The sequence below is a fragment of the Rousettus aegyptiacus genome, unplaced genomic scaffold, assembly GCF_014176215.1.
Source record: "Rousettus aegyptiacus isolate mRouAeg1 unplaced genomic scaffold, mRouAeg1.p scaffold_m13_p_8, whole genome shotgun sequence".
In the NCBI taxonomy this organism is placed as follows: domain Eukaryota; kingdom Metazoa; phylum Chordata; class Mammalia; order Chiroptera; family Pteropodidae; genus Rousettus; species Rousettus aegyptiacus.
Genome location: NW_023416311.1, coordinates 82,098,254 through 82,114,268, shown reverse-complemented (window position 1 = coordinate 82,114,268; position 16,015 = coordinate 82,098,254). Strand labels below are relative to the sequence as shown.

The 16,015-nt window shown below is 32.2% G+C and overlaps 1 protein-coding gene and 1 pseudogene across 1 annotated transcript in view; one reads left to right on the top strand and one right to left on the bottom strand.

Annotated features, from left to right (window-relative positions):
• MTREX (Mtr4 exosome RNA helicase) overlaps positions 1 to 16,015 on the top strand; it is an 80,050-nt gene that overhangs the window by 3,335 nt on the left and 60,700 nt on the right. Inside the window, exons 2-7 of the mRNA XM_016142332.2 lie at positions 2,563 to 2,700; positions 4,083 to 4,149; positions 7,310 to 7,372; positions 8,253 to 8,365; positions 13,675 to 13,849; positions 14,904 to 14,994. Coding sequence (XP_015997818.2) covers positions 2,563 to 2,700; positions 4,083 to 4,149; positions 7,310 to 7,372; positions 8,253 to 8,365; positions 13,675 to 13,849; positions 14,904 to 14,994 — 647 coding nt within the window. The remainder of the gene's footprint in view (positions 1 to 2,562; positions 2,701 to 4,082; positions 4,150 to 7,309; positions 7,373 to 8,252; positions 8,366 to 13,674; positions 13,850 to 14,903; positions 14,995 to 16,015) is intronic.
• On the bottom strand, positions 10,147 to 10,265 carry LOC118607038 (annotated as a pseudogene).

Here is a 16,015-nt window from a genome sequence, read left to right as displayed (position 1 = left end):
TGAAACACCTGAGTTACACAGAAAGGCCGGAAATAAAGTGTCATAGATAACAAGCTTTTTCTTTAAGAATAAGGTTTTGATTTATTGAAATAATCTGAAAATGTTGTTTTTAGACATGACAACCAATCCTGTACAGAATCCTTATGAAGGGCAATTGGCAAAATATGAATAAGTTTGTAGATTAGATAATAGTACTGCATGTATCAGTGTTAATTTCCTGATTTTGAAAACTGTTCTGGGGATTGGGACATGGACATCATTGGAGAGTGGGGTGCATCATTCTGCCTACCACAAACACAAAATGGTACCTGTCTCCTGTGGAGAGGAATTTGGCAACACCCAGGAAAATTACATACACTTACCCTTGGATCTAGTAATTACATTTCTAGGAATCTACCCCAAAGATAAAATGGCAAAAAAATTTTAAAGCCTAAAAAACAGACATGTGTAAGGCTGTTCAGAGCTACATCATTTGTAATAGCATAAAAAGTGAGGAGTGGAGAAGACACACAGATGTGCACACACATGCACATGATTTGAGTATATTTCCAAAAAATTAACAAAAGGACAAACCAGAATCTCAAGGGAAGGGGAGAAATGGCAGAAAGAGCAAGGATGAAAGCAAAAATGTTTTAAACCTTTGATTTTGGAACAGTAAAATAATGTTTTACTTATTTTTTTAAAAAATTAAATTTATAGCGTTTCTTAAAAATGGAAAATAAATGGAAACAAATAAACACAGTAAGTACCAAATGACATTTAGAAATGGAACTACTATATTTTCACTCTTCGTGCGATATATTCCAAGTACAAAAAGAACCATAGACTACCTTATATGTAATAATAATAATACTATTTTAAAACTATTATAGGTATATGTAAGATAAAATTTAGTTGTGTAATTATTATTAGGAATGAAGATTTTCAGCAAAAAAAGGTACAATTGAAATAAAAACCCTGTAATATTAATCATATTGGAAATGTCAGTATGAACTCTTTTTTCTAAAAGCAAAGATTCCCCAGTTCTTTCCATAGTAAAGGCCTAAAAAAACAATGAAATCCAGTAGCAGTGATCATCCTACGCACTAAATAACATTTCCCTCTATAGGAAACTTTTAGAGATGTGGCTGATGCCAGGTCTGAGGCTGGATTTTTCTTTAGCTACTTCAGCCAAAAACAGTGTATCACAACAAGTTGAATGCAGAGACCGATAAGAGTCCAGCTGTTTTCTGTTAAGCCAGATTTTGCAAATTTCTTCTGTTGAAGATAGATGTGCAATAATAGAAAACAATGGCACTTATATTAAATTTTGAGGGGGAAACACTTTTTTTAGAAGCGTTATTTATGTTAACATGTAATGATGATTTTGTTACTGCTATTTTAAAATGAATAGATAAGTAAATATTTATGTTTTTTTCAGTTTTAATATTTAATATGGTAAATATCGGTAGATGTAACTACATAAACAAAATTCTTTGGCATTCTCAGTAAGTTTTAAGACTGGAAAAGGATTCGGAAACCAAAAACTTGAGAGCCAGTGATGCAGTATAGTCTATTTTAATTTGCATTTTCCTGTTAATGATTTTGATCTTTTCATAAGCTTATCGGCCATTTGGGTATCCTCTTTTGTAAAGTGCCTGTTGTGTCTTCTCGATTTTTAATTAGGATGTCTTTTTTATTTTTAATTTGTAGTCCCCACTTCTAGTTTTTTAGATATATGCCTTTTGTCAGTTAATGTGTTTCAGATATCTTCTCCCATTCTTTGTCTTGCTCCTTTACCTTCTTAATAGTGCCTTTTGATTAACAGAAATTCTTAATTTAATGCAGTCCAGTTTGTCAAACTTTTTGGTTAATAATTTTATATCCTGTTTAATAAAAAAATGAAGATTATTTTCTTATTTTATCTTCTAGAGGCTTTCTTGTTTTTGCCTTTCACAATTAGATCTAAAATCCACATGACTGTTCTTGGAAGCTAAGCAGGGTCGGGCCTGGTTGTGACTTGGATGGGAAACCACCTAGGAAGACCAGGCGCTGTAGGCATAAAAAAAAATTAAAAAATAAATAAAATCCACATGAAATTGATTTTTATGCATAAGAAGGGTAGGAGTCAGATTGAATTTCTCTGTGGATCATTCAGTCCACCAAGCACTATTTATTGTCACTACTTTTGACCAGTGAATCCAACCACCAAAATAACAAACAAAAAATCTCCTAAGTGGTAATATCATATCATTGCAGAAAGCATTAATGTTTACTGAAGGTGATCATGTAAATAATGGTTTTAATTTATAATTTTAAAAAACAGTGTGTATAATTGTTAATGTGAGTTGCAAAATATTTTAAAAACAACTTCAAGAAAATATAAAATGCAAAAGTAGTAGTGTTAAGTTTTATTAATTTAGGTTAGGGTGTTCTGAGCTTTAGTCAGTTTTGATTTGTAACATCTATTCATGTGAATATTTCTGTTAATGCTATATATTATATATGAAATAATTTTTATAGAGTCATTCTTAAAGTAGGAACTGATACTGCAGAATTAATTCTAAACTGTTTATTTCTCAGGAAACGTCTTGATGGTAAATTACAATCAGAGTCAACCAATATTGCAAAAACCAAGAGAGATGCAGATTTCGAGGGCACAGATGAACCCATTTTTGGAAAGAAGCCCAGGGTAGAAGAGTCAATAACTGAAGACTTAAGGTATAATTCCATTGTCATGAATGTTACTAACTCAAATTAGGTAATTGCATAAAGTTTTTAAAGCTGTTTATATGTTATTACTTTATGAAAGTACTTGCTGAGTTAGAGGAATGAAGATTTTAAAAATATTCGTAGAAGCATATAAACAAGAATATTTATTTAAATTTGAGGAAATAGAAGATGGTATTGAAGAGATGTTTTCATACTTTAGAATCCAGTTTTGAGAATGTTGAAGCCTGATTTTAAAACAAAAAAGAAAAGAAAAGAAATGACACATTTCCTTTATTCATTAATGTCCCAAGAAGAGGATCACTGGAAGAGTGGAATAAAAAGAAAGAATAAAACTGACCCAATGGAAGGTATAAGTGAGAAGGAACATTAGGAGGAATTCGATTTTCACTATTGTTTATAGCAATAGAGTAGCTATGAATCTCAAGATTACTGTCAATGAGGGAGACTCATGGATATCTTTGGCAGAAAAAGTTAGTATTTCTCTGATTCTGAAAGTTGGAACTTTCTATAAGTACATGCTAATTTCTTAAGTAGCAATTTCACCTATTTTCTTGTGGTGGAACTGTAATGGCTTTGCTTTTCTCTCTTCTTAAATGCTGTATTTCAGCTTGGCAATGCCATGAGGAATTTACTCTGACTTTTTTTAACCAGTTGGTGATTAACATAGCTAGCAAAAGTAGCTACTACATATGGTGGTAGATGTGTCACTGAAATATTTAGGATACATCATTTGCTCAAGCTAATGGGATAGATTACAACAATAATAAAATTATTGTTGCATATTGAAGTAAAGCTTTAAAGCTTGGGTTTTATCCAAAGCATGATTATTGATTTAAAATAAAAACCAAAAGTACAATAAGTAAGAGAAGAATGAATCTAGAACAGAAATACGTCTATTTTTTCTTTTCACAGTTGAAATAGAACTTAGATGAGTGTATAACAGGATTTCAATGAGAATAGGATTTCGATGAGAATAGGGAACACTTCTATAAATTACGGCAACATTTGTATTAGACTAGTTTATTTTGTAGTTTGTATCATGTTGTGGTTTTTATAACAAGCTTCCTGTTTTGAAGTAATGACATTGCTTTGGAGAGGCACTTTTTATTTAAAATAGTTACTGGAACTAAGACATAATTCTTCAAATAATCCACTTGTAATTAAAGATGTTAACAGATTATTTTGAATTCTCAGCATGTGTTTGAGTAATGTTGAAAAACAGTATTTTTAAAAACCAAACTTTTCCCAGTTTGAAATACTGATAATTGAACAATACCATTTTCCTTAACAGTGAGATTGGAGGCTGGCTTATTATCTAATTATAGAAAAATAATTTATTTTAATGTAACTTTAACAATTTTTTTCTTAAGTTTGGCAGACTTGATGCCCAGAGTCAAGGTGCAATCAGTTGAAACTGTTGAAGGGTGTACACATGAGGTAAGCACAAACAGAATACAGTAGGTTGGTTTGATAAATGAGATTTTTCTTTGGACTGTCTAGTATGATGATTAGCAAACAGTTGGGCTTTAAGGGTTTGTGGTGTACATAGTCTAGTGGAAGGCGCTAGGTCTCAGTATCCAAACCTGAGCCCAGATCCTGACACAGTACTTTTTCTAACTACAGTCTTAAATAAATTTCTTAACCTCTTTGACATTGGTTTTTTAATTTATAAATTTGGAATAATTAGATTTATCTCATGGGGTGATTGTGAAGATTATATAAGATAATTAGGTAAGGGACCCAATACAGAGTAAGCGTTTAGTACATGTTCCTTCCCATACTCTTATAGTCAAATAACAGTGCCACTTGGCAGTTCACATGCTTTTTCATGCTGTTCTCTGATAACTCATGTATTTCAGTTTCATTTTTCTGCCACAAGATGGTGGTCACTGATAGGTTGTAGTAACCCTTTAGAAGTGAGAGTTTTTAAATGTAATGGATATAAGGGAACTGTAACGTTCTTTCTATTATGTTTTCTGTCTTTACAGTATAACCTTACAAGTTATTGTTATAGGTGTTACATAAAATATTTTAGGGGCTGAGAGAATAAGAAAAGGGCTGACAACTCCAGTATTACATTATGAGTTTATTAAGGGAAATTACATACAAGGTGCATCTTGGGCATGGTGAGAGGACATGGCTATCCTCTGTACCGTATGAAAGGTGCTAAGGTGTTATATATAGGATAGGACAGGGTGGGAAGAGGTACTGGGGCAAGATCTGCCCCAGATAAGGGGAACAACACTGTATAGGCTTGCCCGTGGGCAGGCAATGGCCTGTTCTAGGAACTGGGACAAGCCAGCATGTGGTGGGGCTTAGGGGAGGGGTTGATCAGACAGTCTCTGAGGGGATTTTAGGGAAGTAATCTCTGTTCTAGCCAAGATTTAATTGGCAAGTCTGGCAGCAGTTAGGTAGTGGAATATTCCTCATTGGAATATTCTTTCCTCCACTACAAGTAAGTGGGACTCTTATTAAAAGTCTTCATTGAGGAAACAGTAATTTCAAATTAACAAAAATGGCTTTTGATATGGATTTAGAACCTTATTTTTTAAAATACCTGATTTTTTTTCCTACTAAAAATTCCTGTGTTCCTTTACAATAGCACTAAGTTTGGCAGGCGTAATACCCATTTGATCATTCAGTACTTATGTTAGACCCTATTCAATGCTGTGGTCTTAAAAAGATGGAAAAAAAAAACAAACACATTTTGTTCTAAAAAAGTCAAAAGCTCTTTCTGCCCTCCTTTAGGAGATTATGCTCAAGCTCTATATTCTGCCACCTCCTCTCACTTTTTTACAGGTAACTTTACCTTTTACTTCATTTAGAGGCTTGAGGATATCAAGTTGAAGTGCCCTCTGATTACAGCCTCCTTTACCAAGCCTTTCTGCACCTGTCATCTACTCAAAGTAAAAGGCACTGCCTCTTGCTCTCTCAGTGTTCTTGGTTGTATCTTATCCTGTCTGCACAAAGAGTTGGATCGTTCCATTTTTCCTTGACTGGTTCTGGAGTCTCCTTTTTTCTATTTGCCCTTTCCTACCAGTATGTAAATATACAAAAGCTTCCTTTCTTGTTCTAGGTTGCTTTTCAGCCACTGTGTTGTTTTTCTCTCTGTGGTCATTCATTTAGTACATACCTTTTGAGTGTCAGGTACATTTTATTCATTGAGTATAGAGTTAGAAAAGAGATATAGTCCCTTTCCAAAGCTGCTATTAAGTGTTCTGTTTGGAAAATTCCTGCTAGGCTTCTTAACCTTTTATTCATCTTTTAATCTACTATAATTTGATTTCTTCTCTTCCCATTTCTTACCAGTAAATAAATACCAGGTCTATTTGACTTTTGATCATTCTGCTGATTTTCTTTTTTTGACTGTAGTTGTCACAGGCTTCTCGTCTATCTGTCGTTATATGTTAGTGTTACCCAGACTGTTCTCAGAATAAAAAAAAAAGTTCTTGATTCTTATACATATGAAAACATAATTTTTTGTTGTTGTTGTTGCTGCTGTTAAATCTCAGAGATGCTAAAATCTGAATTGCTTTGTGCTAATGTTCTTTTCTCATATCATAGAAAGTATCAGGAGAGATGTGAAGGAGGTCAACCAGCTAACCAGATTAGATATGGCCCCACAGGTTGATCATACCTTGATAGGGATCATATTTTAGGGTATAGTCTTAAGATTTTTTTAGATACAGAAATTTAGTTTTGTCAGTGTACCAGAGATTGTGCTTTCTAGGATACACTCACTTTCATCATATTCATAAGAGATGAAGGTATACAAAAGAATGTCGTTTGCTTAATTTAAGGGGTAAATAATCCTCTCACTGTCAAACTAGTTGAGAGTCAGAAACTACTTAGAAGTTTCTTGGAATCATAATAATGAGGACTATGTGGTCTTACATGAAAGACTGATGAAAGCTATTCCTGTTTTCCAGAAGTGTTCATTCACTGATAAAAACAACTCAAATTAACTCTTTCCTAATGTGTACTGCGTAAACTACCAAACTATGTCTAAGATAACTAATCTTGTCTATAATACTTGTTTAGTGATGTTTTGTTCTTAGAAAGTATTTCTAATTTCTTTGTGGTCCTTCCTTTGCCCCCCATGGATTATTTATACACTAACAGATTTAAATCTTGGAAATTTAACTATATTGTGAATTGCTTTCCAGATCTTAATATTCACTAGAGGAAAATGACTTTCCTGTTCCAGAAAATAGAGAGTATCATTTTATTCCACATAGTTTTCTTTCATGTAGTGACATTCTTTTTATGCCCATTCAACTTTTTTGAACATTCATTAATGTCAGACAATACATTATGTGGAAAATAAGAAGATAGTTAACAGAGGTCCGAGATCTGAGTACATGCCGTTTCTTCAAGGAGGTAGTCTTAAAAGGTTTTAATTACATTATCATTAAACAGTAGTAGAGGTTTTTGAGTGTTGTAGTTTTAGCATTTTGCCTTGTTCTTAAAGGAATTAATTTTATTTTGCAATGCCTGGGACTATCAAACACTTATTTTTCAAACCATCATCGATTATGGAGTATTAAATGCATCAATTTTTGAATAGTAAATTGCATTTTTTTTTGTTTAACATCAGGTTGCACTTCCTGCAGATGAAGATTATTTACCACTTAAACCTCGAGTTGGAAAAGCTGCAAAGGTCTGTATTCCAGGCAATACAGTTCAACTGTTTTATGAGTCTCCTTTTCTTAAACGTCTTAGAGATAAATTCTTTCAAATGAGATTTTTATACTTCCCAGTGTATGTATGCCAAGAAAAAGCCACCTGAAGTCAGATATAGTGAGAACCAAATAAAACAGCCATGCTGAAAAACAAGTAACATGTTGATAAGATTTTTGAAAATTAAAGTGATTTCTCAACCTTTAAAAGAACCTAATGAAAATTATCAAACTTTCTTAAGGAAAAAAAAATGCATGGGTACAATAAAGTTTTCTATAGTCTAACAAGCTTCCGATGACACCTAATCTCTAATGCTTGTATTAGATGGATTTTGAAGTCCTGATAGACCTTAAATGATCAATATAAGTTTTCCAAGACATTTTCTCTAAAGAAGGCAGTATGGTAGAGTAAGCGTGAACTCGAAGTCTAATAGATGTATCATTCTGCCTCTGCTGAGGAACTTAAGTGAGGGACTTCAATTTTCAGGACCTCAGAGTTCCCCTCTGTGAAAGAAAATAATACCTTCTTGAGGGGTTGTTGTGAAGATTAATCATAATACATCGAAAATGTGTTGCAAAGTGCTTACCACAAAGAATGTTCTTGGTAAATAGCGATTGTTGTATTATAATACAATGTATATATAAGGATAATAATTGAAAGGTTAGACAGCAGAATTAGCTTCTGTGCTATCTAGTTAAAGACTTTCTTTTTTACTCTTCCTAATTTTCTCTTGCGAATGGCATGTTTCCTGAATAGAATCATAAAAAAATGTTTCCAGAATGCTTCTAGGATTAACACCTCTTTTAAATGTGCTCCGATGTGGTTAGATTTTTCATATGGATATTAATTTTTTTTTATAGGAATACCCATTCATTCTTGATGCTTTTCAAAGAGAAGCCATTCAGTGTGTTGATAATAGCCAGTCTGTTTTAGTATCTGCACATACGTCAGCAGGAAAAACTGTATGCGCTGAGTAAGTAGCTTTCTTAACTGAAATTTTAGGTCTGTTAATATTTGCTTTATATATTTAGGTGCTCCTATGTTGGCTACATTTTAAATATTTTACAAATGTTATATATTCTTGTTGGATTGACCCCTTTATCATTATGTAGTATCCTTCTTTGTCTCTTTTCACAGTCTTTGTTTAAAGTCTCATTTGTCTGACATAACTGTAACCACCCCAGCTTTTTGTTTGTTTGTTTCCATTTGCATGGACTATCTTTTTCCATCTCTTCACTTTTAGTCTCTGTGTCCTTATATCTGTAGTGAGCCTATATTTCATTCTAATTTATTTTATTTTTTAAATTACGTTTATTGGAGTAACATTGGTTAATACAATTATATAATTTTCAAGTGTACATTATAATTTGACATCTGTATAATCTATTGTGTGTTTACCACCCAAAGACCAGTTTCATTCAGCTACCGTATATTTGATTCCTTTACCCACTTCACCCTCCTCTTACCCCCCTATATTTGACCCCTATTACCCCGTCTACCTTTCTTCTCCTCCACCACCCCCTACCCTCTGGTAACCACTAGTCTGTTGCCCACATCCATGAGTCTCTGTTTATTCTGTTCATTTGTTGCATTTAGGTTTATATACCACATAAAAATGTTATCATTTGATTTTCAACTTTTTTGTCTGGCTTATTTTGCTTGGCATGATTATCCATGTTGATGCAAATGGCATTATTTCATCTCTTATGGCTGAGTAATATTCCACTGTATATATGTGCCATAGCTTCTTTATTCAGTCATCTATTGTAGGACACCTCAGTTGTTTCCATGTCCTGGCCACTGTGAATAATGCTGCTATGAACATCGGTGTGCAAATATCTTTTTGGATGTGGATTTTGAGTCTTCGGGGTAAATAAATACCCAGTAGAGAGATTGCTGGATCAATTCTTAGCTTTTTGAGGAACCTCCATACTGTTTTCCATAGTGACTGTACCAATTCTAAGAGCCTTGTAGTTTTAGCTTTTATGTTAGGTCTTTGATTCTTTTTGAGTTAATTTATATATAATTTGTCAGGTAAAGGACTGACTTCATTCTTTTCATGTGGACATCCAGTTGTCTCAGTACGATTTGTCTTGGCACGCTTTTCAGAAATCAGTTTGTGTTGGCAGGTTAACTTAATAATTTATTACATATTTTACTTCTCCATTATGAAAAAATTTCAGCTTTTCTATTGGGCAACTGACTTAAGTACTCTTCATAAAGAGTGAAGACCATAGAGAAAGAAACAGATAAAAATGGCATTGATCACCCTGTTCATCATTCCTTTTAAACTTGGCATGATGGTGGAAATACTTCATGAGTTCTGGAATATTTTTTCCTTAGCCAAATTCTGGGTTTATCTGGTCACTGTATATTAGTGCCTTCCAGACTGTGGCTTAGGTATAACTCACAATTTTTCTCTTTACAGAGAGAGTTAGAGGAATGAAGCTTGGGTCTTGAGTGTCATCCTAATGGTATCAGCCAATTGTAGAATATTGATCTGTTTCCCAGCCTCAAATACATTATGGTCTCATATTATCCCAGTTCTATCCAGTAAAGTAGGACCTTTTTCTTACTGGTTCCCCTCTACTTTCCTCCTAAGATATAGAAGAAGAGGTTTGGTTTATTTTATTTATTTAATTTATTTTTTTAAGTTTTATTTTTTAATTTTTTTTTAGACGAGACAGCCCTTGGTTGACCTCACAGATTGCAAGGACCTTGTCAGCTTACAATCCCTTATGTTTTATTTTTTTATGCCTACAATACCTGGTCTTCCTAGGTGGTCTCCCATCCAGGTACTAACCAAGCCTGACCCAGCTTAGCTTCCAAGATCAGAGGAAATCCAGCCTGTGCAGGGTAGCATGGCTGTAGACTGAAGAAGAGGTTTAACTACTTTTAATTCAATTATTTTATCTCACTTAGAGAAGAATACAATATGTTTGATGCATTTTCCGTTTAAAGCCAACATATATAATTCTTAGAATTCCGGACATTAGTGTAACCTTGCTTTCATTTTTTCTACAAGAGGAGAGAAGTTTTCAGTGGAGGAAATTATTGCATGTGTGCTGAACCCTGCTGTCAAACTCTGGAATAGGAAACCATAAAGAGAAATTTAAGAAATTCACTAGAGTTATACTTTCGAAAATCTGGTGAGGGCTACTGTGGAAAACAGTCTTACTCTTATTCAAAAAGTTAACATAGACTTAACATAGAACTCAGCAATTCTACTCCTAGGTACATACCACAAAGAATTGGAAACATACTCAAACAACTACTCGGTAATTACGATAATTATGGAAGGGAATAGAGGTGTTAATGAGTAATGGTAATCATTTTAATACACACACACACACACACACACGTATCAAATTGTCACATTATAACCCTTAAACTTACACAGTGTTGTATGCAATTATGTCTCAATAAAGCTAGAAAGAACGAAATATACATCAAGGATAAAAAAAGAAGCATTGTATTTTGTCAAATGCTTCTTCCATCTATTGAGACAATGATGTGGTATTTGCTTTTATCTTATTAATGTGTATTTTCTGATGTTAAACTAACCTTATGTTTCTGGAATATAAATAATCTGGTTGTTTATGGCAGATGACCATTTGTGTATGTTGCCAGTTTACTCATATTTTATTCTGGACTATTTTTTGCATCTTTCCTCATGAGGGTTATTGGTATGTAGTTTTCTTATAGAGTGACTGCCTTTGGTATCATGTTAATGTTGACCTCATAATGTAAGTTTGGGAAGTGTTCCCTCCTGGTCTATTTTCCGAAAGAGTTTGTGTTCATTTGGTATAATTTCCTCTTTAAATGTTTGAGAGAATTCACAAATGAAGCCATCTGAACAACTTGGGCTTTTCTTTATGGGAAAAATTTTTCATTCCTAATTCAGTTTTCTTTCTTCTTGAGTGAGTTTTGGTAATTTGTGCCTTTCTTGGGGCAGAATTTAGATTATTGATTTTAGATCATTCTGTCTAATGTGTTTAAAAGTATACATTTCCCTCTTAGTACAACTTTAGATGCATCCCATAAATTTTCGTAGTTACAATTCATTTTTAATTCAATTCATTTCTTAAGTAGCTCTTCATTTTCTCTTATGTTGTTTGCTTTTCAAGCATTTGGTGATTTTCCATATATTTTTGTTTTTGATTTCTAATGTAATTTCTGTGTAGTTGGAGAAGATTCTTTATGACTTCAATAATTTAGTGATATAATGTTTTTTAGTATATGCCTCATGTCTTTACAGCCTTCTGTTGTATTTAACAAATACTTTTTAGTGTACCATTTTAGATCTTCTGTTGATTTTTTTTAGCTTTGAGTTAATTTTTTTTGTGTGTGGTTACTCTAGGGTTTACAGTATGCACTTTTAACTAAATCACAACCATAGTGTAATATTTTTTGTGCTATTTTTGTCATAGTTATTTCAACTGTATATACTATAAATCTAATGTAATATAGTGTAATTTTTTCTTAGTCTTATGTTTTAAAAAAGTATTAATTGGATAAAAGAGAAATAAACAAACAGTCATATTTACCCACATTTTCATCATTCCTAGAACTCTTTATTCTTTTCTCTGGATTTGAGTTAAAGGATTTTTAAAGAATATTTATTGCAGGATAGGTACGTTAGCAGTGAATTCCCAGTTTTTTATTTGGAAATTATTTTGCTTTTGTTTTTGAAAGGATAATGTCACTGAATATAGATTTATTGGTTGACATTTTCTCTTGCAACATTGGTTAGTCATTTTACTGATTGTTTCATTCTATTTGATTGTTTCTAGTCAGAAGTTAGCCTTAATATGTTGTAGTTCTCTTCTATGTGTGGTTTTTTTCTTGTTGCTTTGAAGACTTTGTCACTTAGCAGTTACACTATGTTTCTAGGTGTTTCTTTTTCAGTTTTTCCTGCTTGGGCGGATTGTGTGTGTTGCATTTGTGGGTTAATATTCTTTTAAACAAACTAGGAAGTTTTTCATTTTTATTTTAAATATTTTAAAATATTTTTTCTGCCGCTTTCTCTTTTTGTAATTTCATTGAGATGCTTGAGGTTGTCCCACAGATCTCTGAGTGTCTTTTTTTCTGTTTCTTTCTCTCTTTAGGGCTGATCATTTGTATTTATCTATCTTCATATTTACTCGTAGTTTTTTCTGCCATCAGATCTGCTCTTGAGCCCATTTAGTGAATTTTTCATTTCAATTATTATACTTTTCATTTATAGAGTTTTTATTAGGTTATGTTACAGTTTTGGTTTCTCTGTCGAGATTGCCTATTTGTTGAATCATTGTCCTTTTTCCTTTAATTTTGAGAATATGGTTTCCTTACATTTTTTTGGACATGTTTTTAATAGCCACTTAGGGGTCTTTCTCTGCTAAGCCCAACATCTGGGCCCACTCGGAATCCATTTCTCATGATTTCTTTTTTGCCTAAGTGTAGACTGCACTTTCCTGTTTCTTTTTATATCTTTTGCTGAAAAGTGGATATTTTAGATAATATATTGTAGCATCTCTATATTCTTTTTTCTTAACAGTTTATATTTGATTATGCTTGGATAATTTTTAATTGTTTATTTCATTATTTGGGGGGATGGTTGAAATTAATATTATTTTTATTTCCCCAAATAGGTAATATGTCTGTTGGGGGAGGGAACTGTAACAAGGAGGATCAGCCACAGTGCTTAGTTCTGATTTCATGGTCTAAATTTAAACACTTAAATTCAATTGAATTTCTTTTTAAGAAACAAAATTCTTACATTCTATTAACAGCTGTAGAAGAGCTTTTATGTAATTGGAACTCACCATAATTTCCAATCAAAGACTGATTTGGTCACTATTACATGTGCTAAAATTAATTTATTTGTGAAACAAAAGAAAAAACTTCATTTTCCAGTGTTTCCTAATCGTTTATACTCTGTATATGTATAAACTGACAGGCACAGGCTCTAAACTTTTGGAGGCTCGTTTATAGGACCGAAGGTATTTTGCTTACAAGAAATAGGGTAACCATTAGTAATCCATTAGTATTGGTAATTAAGTTACATTAACTCCAAGAGACCAGAGTTAAAATTAAAATTTTCTAGTTTATTTAGACCACTACACTTCAGATTTTTATCATAATAATTATTACTGTAATAGTTTACGATAGCAGAATTTGCTAATAGTTCTTTTAAGATAAGTAGGGAAAACTCGGGCATAATTTATATAACAGAAGTTTTAAAATCATTTTAAAGGAAAGATTTTATAAGTACTTTATTTTTGTGTGCTTTCACATTTTTAGGTATGCCATTGCATTGGCCTTAAGGGAAAAACAACGTGTAATATTTACTAGCCCAATTAAGGCTTTGAGTAACCAGAAATACCGTGAAATGTATGAAGAATTTCAAGATGTTGGTCTGATGACAGGAGATGTTACTATTAATCCTACAGCATCTTGTCTTGTTATGACCACAGAGGTAATTTACATGGTGCCTCATGCAATTTTTCCTTTTTAATTTACAACATCTAATGTTTTATCACTTGCTCTATATAGATAAAATATAGTACTTTCTGAATAAATTTACTTGGAAGGGGTAAAGTTCATCTTAAAACGTTCTAGTAATTATATAAATTCAGTTATAAATTACCAGTTGTTTTTGTTATTTGCCATATAACATTGATTTAACTTTTTCTTGACCAAGTATTTTTAAAGACTTATTGTCAGTGACATGAAAATACTCTTATGGTTTTGTTTATATACTTTCAAGGATTTGAGTACATAACTTCCAATAAGTAGTGGCTCTTCCTTCCATGTAATATTTTTCTTCTGCATCTGAGTGTTGATACAAATAGTAAATAAACAACTTTTAAAAAGATGCCAAATTATGTTTAGCTTTTCTCATAACCACAGTTAAGCTTTGCATTTACTTGTAACATATTTGGGACAGTTAACTATCTCAGTACTTCTTGTCTTTGCATTTTACAAGGATATGGTATAATAGAGCATAATTTAGCTTCTGGTCTGCAGAGTCATCCAGAAGCATTGCTCACTTTTCATTTTGATGCCCAAAGTAAGTTTTATTTTCATTCTCTAAACTTTCTGCCATCTCAACTCAAAAATCGGGATAATAGTTGCCAGAAAATATATTGTGAGATGAGGCAGAAAAAAATGAGTAAACATTATGAGATCTAGTGCATTGGATAGAAGATAGTTTTTAAGTTGCTATCATATTCTAGGAAGTATAGATCTGTGGATAAATATTGTACATATAAGGAAGTGACTTCATATTTGACATGTAGAGATAGAGGTGGTAATAATTCTCTTTATGGATCATATCTGATTGCCAGCCGTTGAGAAGTAATTTATTTTTATTTTATGAGAAAAGCAATATTATATAATTTATGAAATATATTTTAAATATGTGTAACCCCCAAAATTATTTTATTTCCATTGAAAAAGGATTTCCAAAATTTTTAGAAGAGTTTTTATTATGTCAAAATTCTGCTAAATCTTCTATTTTTTTTCTTTAGATTTTGAGAAGTATGCTGTACAGAGGTTCTGAAGTTATGCGAGAAGTTGCTTGGGTTATATTTGATGAAATTCATTACATGAGAGATTCAGGTATATTCTTCTGTGTTGAGATGTCTGCCATGTATTTTCCTTAAGAATGGCATTAGGAATTTAGAATAATAGTTGTTACAGTTTGCTTTGATGTTTCATGCGGCTAGAGTTTTAGTAAACTAAATGGTAGACAACATAATACAGTATTTCCAGTAGAATCTCATTCTTAAGTAGTTAACTTTCTAGGTGAGAAAATGCAAATTCAAATAAAACAAAAGGAATTAAAACTAGTTTGCTTTTAATAGAGAGCTGTCTAATATAACTAATGTTAAAGAATTTCTAAAACTTCTAACCTGTAAAATTAATTTCCTTGATTTTTTGTTGTTTTAGTTTTTTTTTTTTAAACTAAGAAATGCAAGTTTATGGTTAAAAGGGTTTATGAAATAAAAATGATCAAAAAATTATAAATATTCCTTTATTTTGGAAAAGTAAGTAAACTTAGTATTTTGGATGAAACTGGAAGCGCTGATGTTAACAAACACATTTAAAAGTTTAATGTTTAATATTACACACCTAAAATAAAACTTAGTTGTTATTTAAATTAAAGCACTAACAACCTATATTTATAGTGAAAATAATACAGTTTAAGAAATCATGTATCCTTTAAACATTTAACCCTTTAAGATTCATAAAATTAAGTTCTGAGCAGAGTTGTTTTGGTTTTAAAGTCATGAATCTTATATTGATTTGTTTACTTTAAGGATAAATTCTGATTCCCCCCCCCCCCCAATTTTGATAAAATCTGACAGTTTTTTGCTGTTCATCAGATCTTTCATCTCTAGAGTTCATGAGGATAATTTGGATGAAAGATATATGGTATTGTAATGGTGTTTCTTTGAAATTTTTGCTGTAATTTTTCACAAGCCATTTATTTCTGCTTCTCAGAATGAAATGTAGATATTTCCATTGCTGTGGGACTCCTGTTACCTTTTTTGAAAATGTTTCAGTCTGAAGCTGCTCTTTGCAGTGCGTCATTTCAAAGTACATTGTGTTTATAAGTGGTTTAGTCTACTAACTTTCT